The 20,315-nt window shown below is 45.0% G+C and overlaps 1 protein-coding gene across 8 annotated transcripts in view; it reads right to left on the minus strand.

The window, feature by feature from the left end:
* COL27A1 (collagen type XXVII alpha 1 chain) overlaps window positions 1–20,315 on the minus strand; it is a 252,548-nt gene that overhangs the window by 151,994 nt on the left and 80,239 nt on the right. For all 8 annotated transcript variants that reach the window (XR_014521564.1, XR_014521565.1, XM_083485690.1 and 5 more), the window contains 2 exons: window positions 17,492–17,545; window positions 13,482–13,526 (listed from right to left, as the gene is read on the minus strand). Coding sequence is in view for 6 of the 8 variants with exons in the window: in XM_083485690.1 (XP_083341816.1) it covers window positions 13,482–13,526; window positions 17,492–17,545 (99 nt within the window). In the remaining 2 variants the exon portion in view is untranslated. The remainder of the gene's footprint in view (window positions 1–13,481; window positions 13,527–17,491; window positions 17,546–20,315) is intronic.

Raw genomic sequence — 20,315 nt, forward strand, 5'->3', positions numbered from 1 at the left:
AGAAGACATCTCACGTCCGTTCTTTTGTATTTTGCTTCTGAGCAACAGGAAAACTATGCAGCTTCCCAACTGAGCTCCAAGGTGGCATTGGCCAAGGCATTGAGGGGAGAGATGATCACAAGCAGCTTGTTGGCATCTGCACACACTAATACCTATTCACACACACAAACACGCACACAGAGAGAGAGCTGACTTTTTAAAGGGAAAGGGAAAATCAGGGAAGAAACATCATCTCTAATCTGTGAAAATAAAAGGGAAAATATGGATCTATAATGACCATTTTCATTGCTAAAAGAGGAAGGAAGAACTTTAAATTAGTGTAAATGAAAAGATCCGCACTTCATATACAACTCCATACAACATCCTGTTCTAGCTCTCTCTCTCTCTCTCTCTCTCTCTCACACACACACACACACACACTACTGAAATTTAGACCTTGTGCATACTTTTTCAATCAGGGTGCATTTTAAGGCTGTAATGTTAAGGGAATTCATGGGCAAGCTTCCAGGGGCCACATACGAGTGGCATTAAGTAGGTGGAGGAATGGGCATGGTTACAAAAAAGAACTGGGGTTTCCTCTCTCTCCTTCTCTCTCTCAGACCTCCATCCAAGCAAGCGTTTTTTCACAGATCAAGGACACATTCCCACCAAGCAAAAGCACCCAGGAAGGGAGCCGAGCAGGAAAGAACAGGGGTATGGCCTGGGAGGGATCTCAAGGGCCAAACAGATAGGCCTGAAGAGCAGCATTTAGCCCTAAGCCTGGTATTCCCCATCCCTGAGACAGAGGGTTAGAACAGATTTATTTTATTCAGAGCTGAAGTTGGCAATATAGGAGCACAGAGCCGTCTCCATTCTTGTTTTAACAGGACAGTTTTCTTGCATAGTATAATCATGGATTATATTTTAATATTTGGGTCACTGCTTCTTATACCTGATAACTGATTAGAAGTCTACTTTGGCAGTAAGTGGTATATGAAATAAGAACAACAACAACAACAACAACTATAACTGCAATTAGGATTCTCTCCTGATAAAACCACAGCTGATATTCATTTTCTATTGACCATGGGTGATCACAAAAAGAGACAGCATAAAATATGCATATGCCATAGTTGTAAGTAAAAATAAAATCTAAAAATCATGTGTAAAAGAAACTAAGACTAAGGCCAGTTGGACAACTTCTGCAGCAAGTCATCAATCAACACACAGTCAAGCCTACAACCCATTATGTAAGAATCAACTACACTCTCACAGAATTTAGTTGCAAGTAATGCGAAACCAGCCACTAATTTGTCCATTTGTCAGTAAGTAATCAATTCTTAGAAAACTCCAACTGATACAGTTGTCTCCCCAGTAGCCAGAGACAAGCGTCCTCTACAGCTGAATATTGCAGCATGCCAAGGGAAACTTCTTCCACAACAAGTGAAGTCATGGAAATTCAGATCCTGCAGACTGAAAAGTATCTACTCTGCTGTGGGCAGAAGTCCTTTGAAGGATTACAGAAGAAAGGGGCTAAGGAGGTGAGAGAAATATGCAGAGATGTTCAGCTTCCAATCTGGATTATGAGGAGGAACAGCATGAGACAAAGGAGTCAGAGCATGTGGGAGTTGAAGGTTCAGTTGTGGATTTGCCAGATCAAATGTGACCAAATGTTTGGCTCTAGTTTTGCAATTGGGGACATAAAAACAGCCTTGCTGGATCAAGCCAAAGGGGCTCACCTAGTCTTGCTTTCTGTTCTCCCAGTGGCAAACCAGAAGTCCCAATGGAAAGCCAATAAGCAGGACCCGAGCCAACAAAAACTGGTACTAAGAAGTACACTGCCTCCGTCAGTGAATGTATCACAAAGCATTATTTTCCATGAATTTCTCTAAACGATCCAGGTTGGTGGCCTTTGCTGCATCTTGCAGAAAATTTAATAAAGAGGTGCAGCACAGATCAGTTTGCACAATGAGCCAAGTGAGTCCAAACCTGGTCCTAGACTGAGGGGCTGGGGGGTGTTTATAGCTGGCAGTCCAGATGCTTCAGCCCCCAACACCCAGGGGCCATTTGGATGGGTAGACAGAGCTGCCCACCTACCAATCATCTGACATCAGGTGAAATATTTTCCTTTCCCCTCCTGGTCTGAAATCAAACCATGCAGGCAAATGGCACAGCATGAATTGCAAGTACAGATGATGAGCTAACTCTCAATGCTTCCAATGGAACAGGGTCTGCAGATATCACTCATTTCAATGTAAAGGGAATGACAAAGTGTCATATCCAATTAACTTCTACTCAGTCGGCCCATTGAAATTAATTGACCAAAGTTAGCTATGTCTATTAATTTCAATGGGTCTACTCTGAGCAGGACTAGAACTGGATTCACAGACTTAAAAACAATGATGTAAACGAATACAGATCGCATTAACTTGGTTTCTTGTGACCACAGATGAACATGTGAACTGCGGCAATTTTCTGCCTCTTTTTCAGTTTTCATCAAGATTCTGCAACATCTATCCCAGCTGCCCATCTCAGAATGTGCTACACTTTGTAAGCTGCCTTCTTAAAATGTGGCACCCATAACTGAAAAATGTACTCTTAACGTGTGGCCTGACCAGAACAGAATGGAGTGGAACTATTTCCATCCTGTTATCTGTGCTTCAATTCAAAGTTAAATCTTAAATTTTCTTCAGAGAATCTGAGTTGTATCCACCTTTCCCTTGAGATAACAGGCGGATGGGACTTAATGTTGTGCAACAGAGGAATCCAACGCAATAGCTGCACTAGCGGACACTTGTGGCACAATGAACTGTGCTATCTATTGTGCAACAAAATTAACTGGCAACCCATTCATGAACTTTTTTGCACAACAAGAATCTGCTGGAGCAAGCAAAGTACGCTGCTAATTAACTTCAATTTAGTGCTACACTGGATACAACAGTCTTTCTCCAAGTTAAAAAAATGCTAAAGGTGACATTAATCCAGTACACTGTGCATGAAAACAGCACATCATGGAAAGGGTGACTCCTGTTGCTTGTCATAATGACCATGTTATTACCGATGAGGCAAGTTTGGTCATTGTTTGAAGAGCATACCTGTCTCCAGGTCTGGTCCTGACCAGAAGGTTACAGGTATCAACAAGGGTGACCCACATGACCTTAAGGTGCTGCTGTGCAATGCCAGGTCAGTGATTCACAAGACCACTGCCATCCATGACTTGACCATAGATGGAAGAGTTGACCTAGCATGTGTAACTTGGTTAGACATGGCAGATGGGTCTGTTCTTGCCACTGCTTGTCCAGCAGGTTTCTCCTACGCACAGCAACCCAGAGCATGTGAGCGGGGGGGGGGGCGTTACAGTGATTTTTAGGAAATCATTAGCTTGCACCAGGCATCCTATTGGGAAGACCCAGTTTTCTAAGTGGAAGTTGGGTAATAGGAGCAGTACTAGATTCCTGTTGGTGTATCTACCTCCCCACTGCACCAAGGATTCCCTGCCCAAGTTGCTTCAGGTTGTGGTGGATGTTCTCCTGAAGACACCTAGTCTGGTAGTCCTACGGAATTTTAACATCCATGCTGACACGACCTTACAATGGGCCACTAGGGACTTCATGGAAAGTATGGCCTCCATGGGGCTGTCCCTGAAAAGGTTTGCGCCAACCTATAGCCATGTACATGCCTTAGACCTGGTGTTCACCTCTATGGATGTGGGTGATCTGACACTAAGTTCCAGTGGAACAAAAGAAGTGCCATGGTCTTCCTGGTGCACTTCCTGGTGCAACTAGACTCTTCTCTGCAGCTCTTCAGGTGCAACTGCAGGGAGGTGGGACTGATTCAAATGGTCCCCCACTGCTTAATGGATCCAAATGGCTTCCAGAGAGTAGGGGGAGGAATGTCTTCTCCCATGTTGATGGCCTTTCAGTTGATTCACTTCTGGCCTGCTGGAATGTGGAGTTAACCAGGGCTATCAACTGTTTGGCTCTAAGTACTCCCTTCAGTTGCATGGAGCCCAGATGGCCCCATGGTTTTTCCTGGAACTGAGGGCAATGAACCAATTGCTGAGACAGCTAGAGTGCCAGTGGTGAAAAACTTGTTCTGAATTGGACTGAACACATGCTCAATGTCGACTCTACCAAGTGGCGATAGCAACAGCAAAAAGGAGCTTTTTCGTTGCCTCTATTACATCTGTGGAAAACAGCACCTGGAGACTCTTTCGGGTGTTTTTTAGTCTAACAGAACTACCTGCAACATCGGTACCTGGTGAGGAATCCAAGATCTCCTGTAATGATTTTTCAAAAAAATAAAAAAGGCAGATAAAATTTGGAAAGTGATAGACTCCACCATGGTAGGACGGCCATGGTGGGAAAGTGCCAGAGCTCCGTCTAGTCAGGTTCCATGGGATCAGTTTCAACCTGTTACCTCTGAGGATGTGGAGAGGCTGCTTAGACAAATGAAACAAACTACCTGTCTCCTTGATCCTTGCCTATCCCAGCTCATAAAAGCAAGCCAAGCAGGGCTGGGCAATGAGCTCTGTGTTTCCCAGACCCACTTAAAAAAGCAGTTATTAAACTCATCTTTTAACAAACATATTTGGAACCAACCATTATGGCCAGTTATTGCCTAGTATCAAATATTCCATTCCTGCACAAGGTAGTCACTGAACAACTCCATCTGGAGGATGCAGACCATTTGCATCCCTTCCAATTGGGATTCAGCCCCCATCTTGGGACTGAAACTGCTTTGGTCGCGCTGGTCGATGATTTCCAGCAGGCTAGGGAAAGAGGTGAAAGCTGTTTCCTGGTTCTGCTGGATCTCTCAGTGGCTTTTGATACCATAAACTATGGTATATTCCTGCACCATTTAGGTGGGTTGGGAGTTGAGGGCAGTAGTTATGCAGAGGTTCTGCTCTTCCTCCTGGGCTGTGTCCTGTGTTGCAGGGTGAGTGTTTGGACCCCTGAGCACTCAGTTGTGAAGTGCCTCAGGGCTCTGTCCTCTCTCATGTGCTTTTAAACATTTATATGAAGCTGCAGGGAGAGATCATCAGGGGGGTTGGGGCTGAGTGTTCACCCGAATGCGGATGATACCTAGCACTACCTCCTTTAAATCAGAACCAGTGAATGTGGTGAATGTCCTATGGGTCTGGAGGCAGTTAGAGGATGGATGGTGGTTAACCCTAACGGACTGAATCCTGACAAGAAAAGTACTGTTTCTAGGGGGCAGGGGGTGGGTGGGGGTGGAGGACTCCCTGGTCCTGAAGGGGGACTCACAGCTGTGCAGGTCAGTTCTGTGTCCAGGGCAGCTGTCTACCGGTGCTACTTGGTATGCCAGCTGAGACCCTACCTGCCTGTGCACTGTCTCACCAGAGTGGTGCATGCCCTGGTTATCTTCCACTTGGACTACTGCAATGTGCTCTATGTGGGGCTATCTTTGAGGGTGATTTGGAAACTACAACTAATCCAGAATGCGGCAGCTAGACTGGTGACTGGGAGTGGCTGCTGAGTGCTGACCTTTAAAGTCATAATGGCCTTGATCCTGTATATCTGAATGAGCAGCTTCACCCCCATTGCTCAGCTCGGAAACTGAGGTAACAGCACCAAGGTGGTTCACTCACTGCGATAAGTGACGTTGCAGGGAACCAGGCAGAGGGGCTTCTCAGCAGTGGCACCTGCCCTGTGGAATGCCCTCGAATCAGATATCAAGGAGATAAATCACTACACAACTTTTAGAAGACATCTGAAGGCAGCCGTGTATTAGGGATTTTTTAATGTTTGATGTTTTATTATATTTTTACACATGTTGGAAGCTGCCCAGAGTGGCTAGGGCAACTCAGCCAGATGGGTGGGGTATATTATTATTATTATTATTATTATTATTATTATTATTATTATTTTCTCCACTATGTGATAATCAAAGGTTGACTGCCTCTGTGAAGACTCCTCCTGAGCTTCCTAGAACAATGGCCATAGATAAGCCATGGAAAATACTGTCTGCCTTGCATTGAAAGCAAGGGGGAGAGCGGATGATCACAATTTGTGACATGGATCCCATGTGTCCAGTGCAAAACCACCGTACAAATGACAACAAAGTGAACTATCGCCTTCCACTAAAACAATTATGCGGCAGAGCCCCAGCTACTCAGGTTCTGTAAAACTCCTTTCTCCGCTAGAGTAAAGGAGAGTTAGCTGGCAGGAGCCTCAAATAGTCCTGGCAATCCTTCCAGCCGTTTGGCTCCTTCTCCAAAACTAGGATTTTTATTTTCCTTTTGGCTCGATCCTGCCGCTCCTCGAGCCACCCAACCCTCTGGTCTTGTCTGAGAAAGGCGGCGCCTGCCAGCTGGCTCCAGCCAGGTGAGCTGGTGCCCAGTAGATGCTCCCCAAGGGCGCATAATTTGCAAATCAAACAATTTTTTAACAAAGTGGGAGGGAGGGAGAGAAATCAAGTTCAGGATTCATTTAATGCAGATATTTAGTGTGGGGGAGATAGAGGGAGAATGAATAAAATAAACAACCAGCCCCTAAAGCTTATGTTGGCTGCATCCTTCTTGGCAGGCTGCTCTTTGAGTAGAAGAAGCCTCTTTCCCCTTGCCAGAGTGGATGGGGGAGGTCAGGGTGGAATAGGGCACAGCCAGATAGGAGTTTTGAAGTAGTGCAGAAGCTCAAAGGAGTTTTTGCCTGGGCTGAAACCAACAGTGGCCACATTCAGGATCAATACACAGCCCCCATTCCCACCTCAATATGATTATCTGTCGTCACATTTCTTTCACTTTTTAAAGCTCATTGAGTTTTGTAATCCTGTAGAAAGCCAGTGGTGATATGATGATGTTGATGATGATGATGATAATTTATTATTTGTACCCTGCCCAGGGTTCCCCCAACCACTCTGGGTGGCTTCCAACAGAGATTAAAAATACATTAAAACCTAAGTCGTTAAAAACTTCCCATATAATGGTTGGAGTGTCAGAGCAGGGCCTGGAAGACCAGAATTCGAATACCAGCTCAACCATGAAGCTCAGTGGATGACCTGGGCCAGTTTTGTTTTCTTTTCTCAGCCTCACCTGCTTCACAGGATTCTTGTGAGGCTAAAATGGAGAATTGGGGGGGACGGAGGACGACATACACTACCTCAAACTTCTTGAAGGAAAGCTGGGATATAAAAGTAAAAATGAATAAAATAAACTTAAAAAAAACCTTCCTGTCAGAAAGGACAATTTATAACGAAGGACATGCTTCCCCTCCCCATATATTTTCCTTTTATATTACGGGCTGTATCCATGCTAGTCATACTCAGAGTAGGCTCACTGAAATTAATGAGCGTGACCACACTCATTGCCCCCTTGCTCATGAGGTAGTAAGGGTGGCTGCCTTTTTCTCCATTGAAAAGTACATAGAACTGAAGGTGAAAGTTGCAAGAGTTATGCTTTTTCACTTTGTCCGAAATAAAAGCTTCCATTATCAGAGCCATTAGAGGGCTGAAGCAGCAGTGGGACACCTCTCAGGCCCTCTCTATGTGGCCCTCAGAACTGGAGGTATAAGAAGCCATCGTTTTCCGTTCTGCCCTGTGTTTGCCGCAAGCAGCATTGCTTCTCTCTCACTGCAGTTCATATTCTGCCAAAAACTACCTTATCCATCTTGCTGTCCAGTGTGTCAAAACTCCATAACATGTAATTAATCAATTTAAATGCTATTAATTTGCATTTATTCATTTGACCGGAAATGAATTAATTGCATCAGTTACATCACCATTACATTATTCCACCGCATTCACTGCAAAGGAAGCACAGTGCAAACATGGGGGAAACATGATCAACAACATGTCACTTGTTGACCGAAAGCAACAACAACAGTGAATACTGGTTGTATTCAATGGATTAATTTCCATCCTGAACATGGGATAAATAAGTAGAGGTTAGCAATACCTGCTCCTATTTCCATCAGAATTCTCCAACAAAACTCCTCAGGACTCACCCTGTGAAATCCTTCCTTAAGGACTTTTGCCTGGCTGGAATGTATTCTTGACTGATAATGCCTCCTGCATGCCTGGATAGGGAGATGTCCGGGTAGCTGTGCAGAAGAAGCCTCTGACTTTCATATGCAATAATTTTTGAATGCAGCCTAGTGTACACACTTAAGGTTCACATCGATTGCCCCACCCACCTTTGCCTCTCTCCCCACTGAAATGCAGCTCTCAGAAGATTCCTACTAACGGAATGTGGCCCTGGGGGCTAAAAAAAGATTCCCTGCAGCTAGGCTAGAAGAGGCTTGAACTGCTTAAAGTACCGTATTTTTCGCTCTATAAGATGCACCAGACCACAAGACGCACCTAGTTTTTGGAGGAGGAAAACAAGAAAAAAAAATTCTGAATCCCAGAAGCCAGAACAGCAAGAGGGATCGCTGCGCAGCGATCCCTCCTGCTGTTCTGGCTTCTGGGACAGCTGCGCAGCCTGCATTTGCTCCATAAGACGCACACACATTTCCCCTTACTTTTTAGGAGGGAAAAAGTGAGTTATAGAGCAAAAAATATGGTATAAACAAAGCTCCCCCCCCCCAAAAAAAAACTTTTCAGAAGTTGAAAAGAAATGACAGGAGATTGGTTCTGTTTGTTGCTACAGTTTTTGTTTTCCCCAAGCTAAAGACATGAACATTTCAGGACCATTTCCTCCCAATTCATCTTTGTAATTATTTGTTTATATGGCCACAGGTGTGTTCCATTATTATATGCATGATATAACTTAGCAAGCTCATGATTGCTCCTATTACCCCCAGCTAAGGGCTGCTGGTGCACAGTCCTGTTGTTTAGAGAAATCCCTATGGAACTGGCACAGGGTTGGGAAGGGGTTTTCCAACACATATAGGAAATGACACACGAGGAGGGATTGTCAGAGAATGCTGATGGAAAAGGATGAAGAAATTGCTGCACTTCCTGTGCTCATATGTGGTCAGGAAAAGAAATCAGTCAAAGGAATAAAATTGGGATCCGTCCACATTGCTATTGTTTTAATCTGCAAATGAAACACAATTAATGGTGGAAGCAGGGTGTGTTTACATTTGCTTTGATGTCTCCTTCATATTGGAGAACAGAAGAGAACAGAAACCGTGTGGATTGTGACAAAGACAGGCCAGAAAACCTTTCCCCATACACTTTCTCCACAGATTGCATAATTTTAAAGATATATATCATGTTTCTTCTTATTCACCATTTCTTTAAACTGAAAAGCCCCTAATACTTATTGGAGCTGTTTGTCTTTAAACTGGGCTTGGACCAGACATCCCTTCAAGTAAAAGTACACTTTCAAATAGAAGACTAAATTGAGGAAACATGGTCACCCTACGGAGAATCCTAAGTCTCATAAATCCCACACAACTATAATGGTCACAAGTGTGGCAGGAGGAACACTGGAATCTTCCTTGTTCTGTCATGCCACTGGTCCATCTAGCACAAATTGCCTACACTGACAATACTGCTAACAGAACCCCAAGATTATAGGCAGGAGCTGTTCCCAGGTCTACCCTGGAGACACCAGGGCCTGAACATGGGACCTCCTGCCTACAAGGGAGATTCGCTACCACTGAGTTAGAAAGTGGAACAGACTCCCTCAGAAGGGGGTGGGCTCTCCTTCCTTGGAGGTTTTAAGCAAAAGTTGGAGGGCCATCTGTCAGGCATGCTTTAGCTGAGATTCCTGAATTGCAGGAGGTTGGGCTAGATGACCCTCAGGGTCTCTTCAAACCCCCACAATTCTGTGATTCTATGAGTTACAGCTGGTAGAGACAGAAGTATGGGAGAAGTCATCTAATGTGCTTGTCATCTTGGGGCCTTCAATGTTTCTGCCAAAGGATTGAGCGCTGCCTATGTTGGCTGTTGCATCTCCCCACTTCTTTTTTGAACATGATTTTTTTTAATGACTTGTCTCCAGTTGTTGATGACAATGGGATGGTGGTGGTTTTTTACAATGACACTCTAAGAATCCAGAGGCATCTCAGAAAAAACTGCTAAAAATCACCCAGGATTTCCCACTGCACATCGAAGAGCAGGATAAACAGGATTCTCATTCACATACTGCTTCTGCCCTCACCCAGGAATTATTGCTTTGCCCACACATTCCTCCTATCTGCTGCAGTTCTGATGCACTGGGAAAGAGCAGAGGAGGAGACAGGGGGGTGGGGGCGAGGGAAGCCTCATCAAAGTCCTGTTTCCAAGACCGAGTCATCATGTTCCTCTCATGTCCCCACTGAGCTGAACTGCCCTGGAAAAGTTTCAACCTCTGACTCACGTCCAGCACGTCTATTTTAATCTTTTTACATTCTTACATCATTCCAGGAGGCCCAATTGTACAATAGAGCAAACAAAGAGCCCGCTGCTCCATCTATTGAGATTTTACAGCAATCAAGAGCAGGGATGTATAAACATCTGGCTTTAGATCCTTCCCTCTGCTTGTGTATACATTGCTCCAGAGAAAGAGAGAGATGTTTCAAGAGATCCGTCACAGGGAGAAAACGCTGATAAGCTGACATGGAAGAAATCATCCCTAGAAGGAGTTGCACTGAGGACAGTGATGTATCCTGCTGCAGATGAAACACAGAGGCGAGGTAACAGGAGATTTGACTCGGTGCCCAGTTTAAGAACAGGAGAGCCTGGCTGCTGGATCAGGCCAAAGGCCCACTTAGTCCAGCATCTTGTTCCCTCACTGGCCAAGCAGATGCCCCAATGGGAAACCTGCAAGCAGAACCTGAGCACAGTAATACCTCTCCCCATCTGCAGTTCTAGGCAACTGGTATTCAGAGGCATATTGCCTCCAACAATGAAGAACATAGCCTGCCATCATGGTTGGCAGTCGCTGGTAGCCTTGTCTTAAGTGTATTTGTTTAATCCTTTTTAGAGCCATCTAACTGGAGATGCCAAAGACTGAGCCTAGGATCTTTCTGTGTGAAAGCAGATGCTCTATCACTGAGCTATGACCATTCCTCAAAATCTTTGGTTTTATTACTTCTCCCATCTTCTTTCTCTACCACCCACCAAACACCTGGCACAGTTATCCACTTGGTTGTTGTTTTTCCACTGGGATTTTGTTAGTTTGTTTTATGGTCCAATTACAAATTCAAGAAGGAGGAAGATGGCATTCATGATTGGCATAGGTACTGACCAATCAGTGCTAAGAGATTCTAGCTTCTGCTATATTCTGCTACATTGGGGGATGGGGGTGTTTCCTGCTAAGCTTGATCCAGGAGGGACAATTAGCACACACAATCCAAAATGCATGACTGCATTTTCATAGCAGGCTTTTCTGTTGAAAATATGCAAGGTCAAGCAAATTTAAGATCAATTTAAATTATTTGTCACGGATTACTTTAATTCCATGTTATGGCTTTAGATAGTAATTGTGGGTGGTTTTATTAATGGAGGAGGAGAAGGAGGAGAAGAAGAAGAAGAAAAAGAAGAATGAAAACCCTGACTTCAGCCTGAATATATATTTGCAAAAGGAATCCCACCATTCCCCAGAGGGAAAATACAACTCCATTTATGAAAATAAAAACAAATGCTGTTAAAAAGTGGGGGGTGGAGATGGCGTTTTTCAATGGAAGATTGCACAAGTCAAAACAACAGCTGGAACAGATTGAGTGTGCAGGCACACTGTATGTAAAAACTCTGACCAGACCCCCTTACCTAACAACCGTTGCCTTGTTTAGTTACTCTTGAGTCAGATATTTTCTCCAATCTTTCTTTTCTTTTCTTTTACAGTTGTGTTCGCCTCTGATGTAACCAGTTGTCATTAACTTTGGCAGATGCTGTTATTTTCCTTTCCCACCCCACCCCCCAACCCTGTGAATCCTTTCTTTTTCATTGAACAGAGGTAGGTAACCCTTTATCAGCCTGAGGGCCCCATTCACTTCTGGGAAACCTTCCAGGGGCCACATGCTAGTGGTGGGCAGAGCCAGAGGAAAAAAGGGGGCGGGGCAGCAAATGCTAACTTCACCTCTTACCACAGTTTTGTTTCCACACCCTGCTCAGAAATCCATCCAGATAGGCAAGAGGCAATACCACATTTTAAGCACATATTCCAGCTAGGCAAAAGTACTTAGTGACAGTACAAAGCGTGACCAGTGGGGAGTTTGGCCTGGGGAGACGGGGTGGGGCTGTGGATAATCACAAGGGACACATAGAGGTGCTTGGAGGTCACATTTGTCCCCCAGGTCTGAGGTTCCCCACCTCTGCTATAGATGATTAAGCATGTGGACACCTGCGGTTGTGCTCTTACAAAGAAGCACCTTTTTGTGCAACAGGGCAGGGTTGCAAAACAGGGCAAGGAGGGAGGAAGTAAGCAGAGAGGGGCAAAGGATGCATTGTTCACTATCCAAGGGTTTTATAGAGGAAGACACTTTATGGAGCTGGAAACCCATTTTTTAAAAATTGGGCTATGTGGAAACAGAGACAGGAAAGGTTATGGGTGGACAACACAACCAGTGGTTGGGGGGGGGGTTAAATTAAAAAAGGAAGAAAAAATGCACTGAGACAGTGGGATTCTGTAGAATTTCTCAAATTCCCACCTGTCAATTATATGCAGTGCTGTTTTTCTAGGGGGAAAAAAAGAGCTGGAACTCACTATGAACACCTCCCTCGTTCTCTTAGAATGGCAATGGCACCCACCTGAGAGGTGCCGGAACTGAGTTCCAGTGAATTTTGGCTGGGGGAAAAGCTCTGATCATATGGCATATGACACATGCCACTCTGCAAAAAAAATTCAGGACTATGCTCTAGCTGTGCTCCCAATTATTTCTATGTAGCTCCATCATAATCATCATCTTGGGCAGTTATCCATCCCTTCTACCCCCTCCCCCCCAAAAAAAAAACCTGCCTCAAAGTGATTTAGGATATCAAACTGTTCATCAAACTATTTTAAATCAAACTCACAGAACATAAAGAAAATAAAACAAAACTTTCTGAACTTGTTCACCCAACAACAAGAATATACAGGACCAAGAATATAATCGACCCCACGGAAAGCTGGGGATCGAAAAACAGGCCATGGATCTTGCTGAAATAAGATCTTTAATTCAAGCTAAATTCAATTCCTTCTGCTGAATATAGAGCTCTGGTTTTGCCTCCAGCACCTTCTGCTGCTCTTGAGACTGGGGAATGGGGCTGAAAACATGTAGGAAGCTTAATCATAGTTTTGTTCCCATCCTCCTCTATAAGGAGCAACGCAGGCTAAGAAGGAGGAAGAAACAGAGAGGATGCATAACCCCCTGGGCTGGTTGTAGGTGGGGGTTGACTCAGGGCAGAATGAGGTTTGGTGCAGCAGAGCCCCATTTGGAAAATATGGACATGTCCTTTATAAAACCAAACAAGACTTCAACATTCCCAGCCCCATTAAGCAACATGACACACAACCAACTGTTCCCTCCCTGAAAAAAAACACATTCTGTCTGAGATTCCCACCTCCACCGCCCCACTCCCATTTTTAAACTGTTTAAAACAAAGTCTGCATAGTAGACGAAGAAAAACTTTACCGGCCTACCCATCTTGCCCCTCTTCCCAGGAACTCCGGGGATTCCCTAGAAAACAAGCAAAGGGGGTGGGGAGAAAAAGTATTAACATCTGGTGGAAGTCAGAAGGAGACACAAAGTCCAAATCAACAGAGAAAGGGGATTTTTTTATATAATTTTTTTAAAAAAACACACACAGAAACAACTGCAGGATTATTATGGGCCAAATTGTCAGCCGCTGACTGTCAGCTGCAAAAGCAAGCAAATGTGGAGGAAGAGGATCATCACTTAGGCTGAGGAAAGACACACACACACCCAGGGCAAGGAAACTGAGGCATAGCTTAGCAGAAGGAATAATTAAGCTACCGGTCTGGAACCAAACGAAAGCTGAAGCCAAGACTTGCTCAAGAAACTCTGTTTATGTTTCCTATTTGGTGACACACAGAAGCATTAGATCAGCGGCTCCAAATTCCCCCTCATCCATGCAGACGGCACACACACACTTTTCCAGAATCTGCCTTCTCAATAGAGTCCTCTAGGTTTTGCCAACGAAATGGATGGGGTGCAGGAAGGAAAGGGCTTCATTTGGGAATATGGGCACAGTGCTGAAGGGGAAGAGCTATTAATTCTAGGACGGGCGAGACCCAGGTTCAAAATCCCTGTCTGGCCTTGAGCCTTGGACCAGGCATTAACCACCTCCTTCCCTACAGCCCCCGCCCCCACCTCAGGTGTTAAGACAGTGGGGACCCTCTTGTTAGTTCCACTGCCCTTGGAAACTTGCAGGTGGGGAAGGCCCAGGAGAAGGCCTTCTCTGTGGCATCCCTAAGATGTGGAATTCCCTCCTCACACAGGTGCATCTGGATTGTGGCATTTCCCTTGTACAATATAGTTTTTGTCGTATGCTGACGGCACTCATTTTTACACTGGCCTTTGAGACCTGATAAATCAGTCGTTCTCAAAGGGTGTGGCAGGAGACAATGGCAAGTGTGGCAGGAAGATTCAAGGGCAAACAATATTCTATTTTGGGAATGATTCACGTTCTTATCTAGCTGCCTTGTTTATACTTTCTGGCTGTCATGGGATCGTATCATAAAGCAGTTGTGGTCTGTCTTATAAATAAAGTCTTTACCTTTACCTATAAATCAAGCACTGCTAGGAGTTGTTTCTTTTTGTTTTCCAATGTATTTCTTATCAATAAAAAATTTGGTATGGTGCAAGCAAATTTTTATTCTGAAAGTGGCCCAGAGTAAAAAGTCTGAGAACCACTGGCACATGTGTGTGTGTGTGTGTGTGTGTCCAAATCTCTTAACTGCAATTTGCTTTGACTAACTTTAATATTGCATTTTGCCCTGGACCTCACGATGAAAGGCAGATAGGAAATCTATATACTGAATAGCTGTCAACTTACAGATTAGAAAATAAGGATCCAGCAGCCTTGAAAATAAGGGATCAGCAGCCTAAATAAGGGATTTTCTGGGCACAGGTATGGTCAACTTCTGAGCCCCTCTGAGCCAAAGGCAGAAAGCCCAGCCAGAAGCCAAACGAAGCCTCAAGCGGTGGTTCCCACAGCGCAGCAACCCGGCAAAGGGGATGCAGCAAGGAAAACCACCGTCACCTCTCCGTTGGGAAGCACTGAGCAAAGGCGAGTCCCCAGGCAATGCGGCCGATTTGATCAGCACAAGGCATGCAAGCTCCACCCCCCAGTCGTTCTTAGACTTCTTATTGGGTGAGCAACGCAGCCAAGCAGCACAGTTGGAGCCTCCCTCCTCCCTGGCTGGCAGGGAGGGAGGGAGAGGAGCTGCTTCCTTTGAAACCTGGGAAATTTAAGGGACATCATCAATAAGGGACAGCAGCGGGACACGGCGCTGGGATAAGGGACTTTCCCGCCAAATAAGGGACGGTTGACAGCTATGAAGGTTGGCCCTGAGCATTTTGCCACTAGAGGCAAACCAGAAAATGCTGCTCCCCAGCCCACCACCTCCTCTGCTGCTGCTGCACACCTGGCAACAGCAGTGCACTCACAAACAGTGGGTGTGCAGTGGAGGAGCAACAAGCTGGACTGGCTGCCTTCCCTAGTTATCCAGAACCTGCTGCTATGAGGCAATGGCCTTACCTTGCCTCAAAGGTGGGCTAGCCCAGGTACAGACCCTTTCTGCTCCTTTGAAGAAGGGTTGAACACAGAAGGCCAGGGTGGGAAAGGAGAGCCTTCTTTGGAAAAATAAGCCAGGAGGGGTGATGGAAGGGAAGAAATCTGGTGGCCCCAACACACGGCTGGACTGGCTCACCACGTTTTGAAAAGAAGTGACACACCGCACCATGTTTATACATGGTAACCATAACATTTCCATGTTCCACACAGCATCTGTCTCCTTCACTTTCAAATGGGGTAGGTGTGAGGCAAGGGAGGGCGAACTTCCCCACTGAATATTAGGGGTGGGGGCAAAATTCAGGGTGGGGTGGCAAAACATGGCAAGGTATGGACCATTCCTCCTGGCAGACCCCTTCCCCTGCTGTCCCACTCACACACTATGAAGCTGTCAAACCAACAATCAGGGGGGAAAATACTTAGGAGTGCACCCCAAATGTGTTACTGATTCTTTGGGGGGGATTCCCTTTGCAGTCCAGCTTGTATTCAAACTGGGCTGCAAAGAAAACTCCATCACAAGCAAGGGATTGGCTGCACTAGGAAGTTTTTGATGGGGAACTCCATAGTGCAGCCAATCCCAATGGGACTTAGCACCAGTGCTGATCAGGTGATCAGTGCTGGCAGCACATCCTACTTTGGGCAGAATTTGGCCACAGTGAGGAGTTCCCAACTGTGCTGGATGTTTCTCACCAATGATCTGTGGTGTTTATAGGATGGAAATAGAAGCCACCATTATTAAATTTATTCCTCATCAATAAATTAAAATAAAATCTCCCCACCTCCAACACACACACACACACACACACACACACACACACACTGTGTGCATTTCAGTGAACAATAGGAAATAAGGTTCCAAGGAGTAACATTTCCTGGCTCTGGTTTGGTTGCCATTATTATTATTATTATTATTATTATTATTATTATTATTATTCACTAAATTTTTATATTGCTCTTCATTCGGGGATCACAGAGCAGTTTATAATTGGCTCTTACTTTCTTTATAGCGGAGAAAACATTGGATGAAATGCTAGGGGAGGCCGACAGTAGAAGATACCAGGCTGAGAGAGACAACAGTCTCAGTCAGCTGATTCTGAATGACATGAAAGGGTTGTTTATTCAATAATAAATTGGAAATAAATTAATAAAACTGTTTGATAATAAATCAGATCTATAATAATATTATAATAAATCATATAATAAATAATTATTATCTATTATTATTTATTCAATTTATAAGTGGCTTGCTATGTAAAAAGACTCTAAGCTACTTACAAAACTTTAGAAACATAAAAAATACACTTAATAATAAATCAATAGGGTAGTATTCAACTTTTACTCAGAGTACACCCACGGAAATTAATGACTATGAGTAAGTTAGATCTATTAATTCTATTTGGTTTGCTCTGAATAAAAGTTAGTTGACTACCACCCATAATAAATTAATTGAGTAATTGCAACAATAAATAGTAATCATAATAAAATAATAAAATATAAATTAATGTGACCATTATTAATTAATTAGCACTTGCTACATAAAAGGCCTCTAAGTGACTTATTATACTTTAAAAGCATAAAACACAGAATGAAATAAAATAAAATAGGTTAAATTAGTATTATAAAATGCCAGAGAAAGGAAGAGGCATTTATGGGATTTTCAAATGCCACAAGATTGTGGCTGTTTTGGGGTACGATGGACCTTGACTTCTGGGGCACAAGCATGTTGTGCTTCATGCAGAAAAATGTCTTGGCCTGGCAGGCAAGGCAACATGTGCATCTGCCAAAGAAGAGAAAAGATCAAGGCAGCCACCAAGACACGCAGCGGCATGGACAACATAAGAAAGACAAGACAGATAGCAGTTTTGGCACAAAGAAGGCAAAAACTCACTCGCTCGCCGTCAGCACCGGGCAGCCCAAATAATCCTGGCAGTCCAATGTACCCCTATGGAGGGAAAGGAAAAAACAAAGAGCATTTTGTCTCCTCTGATGCGGTGGGCTGGGGTCAAGTCCTGTCCCTTGAGAACAAATAAAGCATCTTCCAGCGCTGGTCCAGGGAAGCCGTGATGAAATAAACCTTGGGGCAAGTGTATATGCCCATGGACTGCATGGTGCTGGCTTCCACGATGTAGTCCAAGGGCACATACCCTCACACCAGGGACCATGAGGACTCCAGGAAGGAAGGCGCCAGCCAGCTAGGGCCTTACCTGGGCTGGCTCAGGGTGGACCTGGGAGAAATGGAGCTTTGATCCAGGTTAGCTATGTGTGTGTTTCTGCTGCTGGCATTTTGTGTCACAACCCCACCAGGGAGGAAATAACTAAGACCTTCAAGAACCAAGGGAGAATACAGCAGGGATGGGGAAGATCTGTAGCCCTCTAGAAGTTGTTGGGTTTTCCATCAGCCACAGCCAGCATGTCAAATGGTCTGGGATGATGCGATTCAGAGCACCAACATGTGGAGAAATGCTGGGGTAGCTGAGTCATTAGAGCATGAGACTCTTAATCTCAAGGTTAAGGGTTCGAGCCCCGTGTTGGGCAAAAGATTCCTGCATTGCAGGGGGTTGAACTAGGTGGCAATTGTGGTCACTTCCAATCTACAATTCTATGATTCAATGATTCTATATGAAGCTGCCTTATACCAGGTCAGACCACTAGCATGTCTAGCAGTTTATCATCTGCAAGGATTCTTGCAGCTCTCCAGGGCATCAGACAGGGGACATTCCCACCCTACCAGGAGATACCAGGAATGGAACCTGTGACATTCTGAGTGCAAAGCAGATATCTTAACACTGAGCTGTGGCCCTTTCCCATAGGGCTTACCCACATCCTTGAGTTTGAGGGTTAAATGCCTTTTTTGTACTGCAGGTAGATGTACTTCACAATGACATATGGAACCCTGGAAACCCAGAGGCTCTTCCATCCTATGTCTAATGTTCTCTCCGTACCCAATTTGCAGATTAACCCTGGCCAGCCACCTCCAGTGCCTTCTCATTCACCCAACTAATAATAATAATATTTATTTATTTATGTATTTATGTATTTATTTATTTATTTATTTATTTATACATACCCCGCCCATCTGGCTCTCTGTTTCAGAAACTAACTACTAAAATGACAATGCCCCCTCACTCTTTGAGGATGGAAATGTGTTTGTTATCTCCATCATACTTTTTTTTTAAGGACAGCTGGGGGATAGGCTGTGTTGTGGAGCAGCCTGTCATTACAGGATATTAAACAGCTGATCAGCCCCTTCCCCCACCTTCTTCCCTTGTACAAGAATGAAAACCACTGATGGGGTCAACCTTTGTTTATCGCTTGCAATTTTCCCGGTGATGAGAGCCAGCTGGTAGCATTTACTGCTCACAAGGAAAAAGAGCACATGACAACCAGGGAGATGGATTTATTGGCTCAGAGCATCATGTTGATTTGGAATTGCAGTGGAGAGTAGGAGGCAATTAACCGGAGCTCTGCTTCTTTCCAATAAAAGTGAAGAAGAGGAGGGTGGAATGGAAAAGAGGCAGAAGCTTCTCGAAAGTGAACAGTCAGGATGAGGCAGCCCAAGTGAGGACACAAAGCACTACTGTGGCATCAGAGGTGTTGGCCTTTGCATGTGGGTTCAAGATGCTGGTTCACTGTTAGAAGCAGAGGTGTCAAAATTTGGCCCCTTGAGTGGCTCCCTCCTTACAAAGCTAAGCTCTGGCACTAGAAGAGCCCTTCAGGGTTAGACAAAAAGTGCACCTAACCCAAGCGGGGGACCAAGACTTCCCCAGGTTGTTTGCTACCGCCGCAACTGCAGTCAGGGGTAGACTGCCTATGAACATGAAAGTTCCATTTCGTTATCCAGCTAAAATAAGGTACTGGGCCTCAGGCCCAGGGGCCAGATGTGGCCCTCCAGTCTTCTCCGTGGCCCTCTGGACTCTCCCTGGGCCCTGCCCTGTGCTGTCTGCTCAAGTGCTTTGCTGACTTGATGGCATCTTTGAGACTTGCTCATGTCCTTTGCATGCTCGGACAGGTGATGGAGCTGTGTGGGGTGCAGTGCAGGTAGAAATACCTGGTTTTTGCACACCTGAAATGTAGCCTGCACTAAAGGTAAAAATTGCATCTGTTGATCCACCTACCTTTTCCTCTGCTCCCACCCACCACTGGTATGCAGCAGCTGAGCTGAAAACAATTCTCCACCCTTGCACCAGGCCACTGAATCTGTCTAATCAACATCTAAAGATTGGATCCTACAAACCTAACAAAGTGAAAGGAGAGAATATGCAGGCCAAACAGCCCGTACTTTGAGGCAGGGGTGATAAACCTTTTTGCGCCAAGGGCCACATTCCCTTCTGGACAACCTTCCAAGGGCCACATGCCAGCGGTTCAATTACACCAAAGATACTCAAGGCAGGTGTGATGCAGGGCCATGGGTGTACCTGGGGGAGGGGGCACGGAGGGACACATACACACACCCAAATAAAAAAAAATGATAAAAATACATAGCAAACTGAGGTTCTGCCCCCCCCCCCAATCCTGGCTCTGCCCCTGTGCAGGGCTGGCAAGTGCTGTGGGCAGAGAAGAGTTCCAAGAGTTCAGACAGAGCTGGAGAGCCACATCCTGTCTTCTCCTGGGCCAGAGGATCCCCTCCTCTGCTTTACAATCTTCTTCACAGACCCTGCTCAGGTGCTTGCCTGTGAGGACAATCAGGCTGATGAAAAAGGGTCTTGCCCCGC

Source organism: Podarcis liolepis (genome assembly GCF_965112155.1).
Source record: "Podarcis liolepis genome assembly, chromosome: Z".
NCBI classification, from domain to species: Eukaryota; Metazoa; Chordata; class Lepidosauria; order Squamata; family Lacertidae; genus Podarcis; species Podarcis liolepis.